Source organism: Kryptolebias marmoratus, linkage group LG14 (genome assembly GCF_001649575.2).
Source record: "Kryptolebias marmoratus isolate JLee-2015 linkage group LG14, ASM164957v2, whole genome shotgun sequence".
In the NCBI taxonomy this organism is placed as follows: Eukaryota; Metazoa; Chordata; class Actinopteri; order Cyprinodontiformes; family Rivulidae; genus Kryptolebias; species Kryptolebias marmoratus.
Genome location: NC_051443.1, coordinates 26,732,713 through 26,736,893, shown reverse-complemented (window position 1 = coordinate 26,736,893; position 4,181 = coordinate 26,732,713). Strand labels below are relative to the sequence as shown.

Genomic DNA, 4,181 nt, shown 5'->3' with positions numbered 1-4,181 from the left:
TAGGAGCTCTAAACCCAGTCCTGTTGGAGCTCTAAACCCGGTCCTGATGGAGCTCTAAACCCAGTCCTGATGGAGCTCTACAGCTCAGAGTTTAATGACTGAACTGAGTTTTTAGATCTTTAACAGTTCTTGGAGAACCTCAGTTTCGGGTCTTCAGGATACCTACAGGGTTTGTACCCGAGCAGAACCTGGTCTGTCTCTGGTTCTGGATCAGGCGGTTCTGACCCGGCAGGTAAAACTCAGTATTGATAGAATCTTTGATCCTCTGGGACTTTCTGTGGGTTCAGTTTTACGGCATCCTTCAGCCTGTGGACCAGATCTTTGTTTCAGAAGTAAAATCAGACCCACAACCTTTTATTTTTACGCAGTTTATCAGGTTAGTTGGACCTTTACTCTGAAATTGTCGGTGGGAATCTTTCCCCGTGGCTGCTGGTCTGATGTCAGCGTTGAGGCGGGGGTTTCCAGCCATCTGCTGCTCCGTGGAACATGTTCGTACCTGCATGTACCTGAGACTCCTCCGAGGAGCCACCCGCTGCGTGGAACTACAATGAGCCCGTTTGTTTTCCTGCTTTAATTGGGTTGAAGTTGAGACAACAGCTCATCCTGTGGAGACACGTCGAGTTCTTCTGCAGGATTCCTCCTCAATCCAGGAGGATCGGTTCTCCAGAACCCAGACAGCTGGAGTAAACCTGCAGCCCTGACACGCGATGACATGTGACGATGATGATGGAGAGGAAGCACACGACACATCTGTATTCATGTTTGTCTGAAACTGTTCAAAGAAGTCTGTTTACAGAACCTGACGGGTTCCGTCCAGGAAGTCCAGCTTCAGGCAGCTCAGGGCGACCCTGAGGGGCTTCATGAGCAGAAAAACCTGAAATACTCACAGACTGCAGGGGCTTTTATTGTGAAAAATGACCACTTCCTTTTCTTCCCTTTTCCTGCATTTGACTCAGTTACAGTGATTTTTAACAGAAAACCTACAAGTTAACCTGTTAAACCTGGGCAGCTCTGATAACCTTTAGCTTTTCTGTAGTCGTGACATTCCTGGGGTCGTGACCCTCCTGTGACCTTCCTGGGGTCGTGACATTCCTGGGGTCGTGACATTCCTGGGGTCGTGACCCTCCTGGGGTCGTGACCGTCCTGTGACCTTCCTGGGGTCGTGACATTCCTGGGGTCGTGACCTCTCGGTGCCGGTCCGCCTCCAGCTTGGCGTCTCAGGATCTTGTTTTGGTTTCGGCTCATCTCGTCTCTGTTTGACCCGGCTCAGATGACTTTCTGTTATTTTTAGGATTTTACTCATCAAGTATTTAAATCAAATTAAATCCATAATCTTCGAGCTTTTGGAGCTTTGTTTGAGTCTGAGATCCCTCTGGGTGAAGCTTTTTGTTGTTTTTGAGCAGGTAAAGACGCTCATTTTTCAATTAGAGCATTTGATCCCAGTTTATCCTGGGTGGAGCGGCCTTCAGTAAGAGACGGAGGAGTTAAACCTTCAACTCTTCAGATTAAACCTGTTTGCTTCAAGCTCACAACAAACATAGTGCAACGACACAGTCCTGCCGTGACCTTTGACCTCCAGCCTGCAGAGCCTCAGATGGAGGTCCTTCGTTAGCGTCCCACCGTCCTGTTGAGACTGGTTGGACATTAGAGGGAGATGACCTTTGACCCTTCCCGGACTGACTGGCAGCAACAGCTGCTGATGTCTTTCCGCCCTGGCGTTGTGGCAAACGTTGACCCGCTGAGGACCTGATCCACAAAACAGAGTCTGTACTTTGTTCTCAGATGGTTCATGAGACAGTGGACAGCCTCGTCTTTGTCTTCAGACAGCTGAGTCAGCAGCTGTGAGCCTGATGTGGACCAGCAGTCAGAGGTAATGAGGGACAGATGTCCTCGCTCAGCAGAACCGGGACTCCCAGCACCTCATTAAACGTCTGACCTGATGTCAGCAGACGGCTTCTGTCTTTGTCCTCCCTGGCAGCTATAATCTGCTGCTGGAGGTGACACACCTTCATCACCATCATCATCATCACTTTGAATTTGTTTTGTAACGTCCAGCCGACGGTCTTGACGTTCAGTCCTGAACAGTCAGAGGATTTAGTCTGTTCTGTGTTTGCAGGGATGGCCTCAGACCAACAAGCAGGTTCTGCTGAGGAACCGAGAGGAACAGGAACAGGAAGAGGACACCCTGAACCCAGAGGACACACTGAAGTCCGCTCTGGGATCTAGAAATGAGACGGAGTGGAAAGGTCCCCACTGTGGAGTCCCAGATTATCCCAACGTGGACGTGAGGAGGAGGCGCCTGGAGAGGAGGAGCCTGAGGAGGAGCAGCCTGAGGAGGAGGAGCCTGAGGAGGAAGAGCCTGAGGAGGAGCGCAGAGCGACGCCGGAGGAGGTTCGCTCTGTTCGGAGGACGCTGGGAGAAGACGGAGCTCACCTACAGGTGAGACCCTGATGGCCGATTAGATTTAAACCAACCTGCCATAACATTATGACCAGCCAACAGTGAGCTGAACCTGGTTTCAGATCTTCTCAGACCTCTGAGGATCCTTTGAGTCCCAGCAGGGAGTTCATGGTTGAGTTGATGTTTTCGTCCTCCAGGATCACACGGTTCCCCTGGCAGATGAGCCAAGACAAAGTCCGGAGCGTCTTCACGGAGGCGTTCGGCGTATGGAGCGACGTCACTCCTCTGAGGTTCAGAGAGGTCGTCACCGAGGACGCTGACATCATCATCGACTTCAACAGGTAAATGATCATCACTGAGCACCGCTCAGTCCTCATCCTGATCCTAATCCTGATCCTGATCCTGATCCTGATCCTAATCCTAATCCTGATCCTAATTCATACCAGAATCGGGGACAGAAACCTCAAACCATCATGCTTCCACCACCGTGCCTTCCAGTTGTTTCCAGAAGCTTCTTTGTTTCGTATTTTAGCTCGAAGCTCGTTTGTCTTCTGGACGAGTCGGAGCTCGAAGAGTTTTATGAGCAGCGATCAGGTTTCCTTCCAGCATGGGAACAGAAACACTGAACCAAGTTTGGATCCACAGGAAGCTCCCGACCCAACAGAACCAGAACCAGCTTCTGACCCAACAGAACCTGGGTCCAGCTCCCGACCCAACAGAACCTGGTTCCAGCTCCTGACCCAACAGAACCTGGGTCCAGCTCCCGACCCAGCAGAACCTCCTCCAGCAGCAGAACTCTCAGTGGGTTCCTGGTTGTGGAGGAGTTGTGGCCCACTCTTCTTTCCAGCGTTGGTTCAGCTCTCTGAGGTTCTGGTTCTGGTTCTGGATCAGCCCAGACCATCAGCCCTCCACCTCCGTGCTGACAGCTGGGAGCAGCAGAACTTCTTGTGGGCCGGCAGTGAGAGGACGAGCTGCTTTAATCAGGACTTCTGTCGTCTGAAAGGGTTGAAGGTTGAGCTTCAGGAAGTAAATGCTCCACGTTCAGATGTGTTGAATCTGTCCCTCGAAGGTACTGGCATGGTGACGACTTGCCCTTCGACGGTCCCGGAGGAATCCTGGCCCACGCTTACTTCCCTCAGACGCAGCAGGATGGAGAGGTCCACTTCGACTACGATGAGCACTGGACCGTCGGGAACAATGTGGGTGAGTTGATTTGGGTGAAATAAGGGAACTACGTGCCTTCGTTTGGGATGAACAGAAAGTAAAGGGTCTTCTAACTGGACCGTCCCTGTCCCCCGTCCTGCCGTTAAGGCACGGACCTCTTGCAGGTGGCAGCTCATGAGTTCGGTCACGTCCTGGGTCTGCAGCACTCCCTGGAGCCCGACGCTGTGATGTGTCCCTTCTACAGCGACTCGTACCCGCTGCAGCTGAGCGACGACGATAGGAGGGGCATCCAGTACCTGTACGGGCCGCCCCGGCACTCAGAGACCAATGAGATTGACCCTGAACTGGTGTGCATAAGTCTTCATCCAGTCCTCATTCGGGTTTTAGATTTGTCTTTCAAGGAGCCAGATTTCCTTCTGATTGTTGAAAGTGGGCTGGATCCGTGGTTATCCAGGCTTTCTGACTGACCTTCATCCAAGCTCTCAGAGGAGAGAGCCCGAGAGAGGCAGAGGAGCTCTTAAAGGTCTGAAGAACCGCTGATAAGATCCCAGGAAGGTTCGGCTTTTTGGAAGAAAAATCTGAGGAGTTCTGAACAGCTTAGACCGGGGGGGGGGGGG

The 4,181-nt window shown here is 51.9% G+C and overlaps 1 protein-coding gene across 1 annotated transcript in view; it reads left to right on the top strand.

The window, feature by feature from the left end:
- LOC108228590 (stromelysin-3) overlaps positions 1 to 4,181 on the top strand; it is a gene marked incomplete in the record, with an annotated part of 8,759 nt that overhangs the window by 2,137 nt on the left and 2,441 nt on the right. The window contains 4 exon segments of the mRNA XM_025003284.2: positions 2,117 to 2,439; positions 2,598 to 2,741; positions 3,470 to 3,603; positions 3,712 to 3,911. Of these exon segments, the coding sequence (XP_024859052.1) occupies positions 2,117 to 2,439; positions 2,598 to 2,741; positions 3,470 to 3,603; positions 3,712 to 3,911 (801 nt within the window).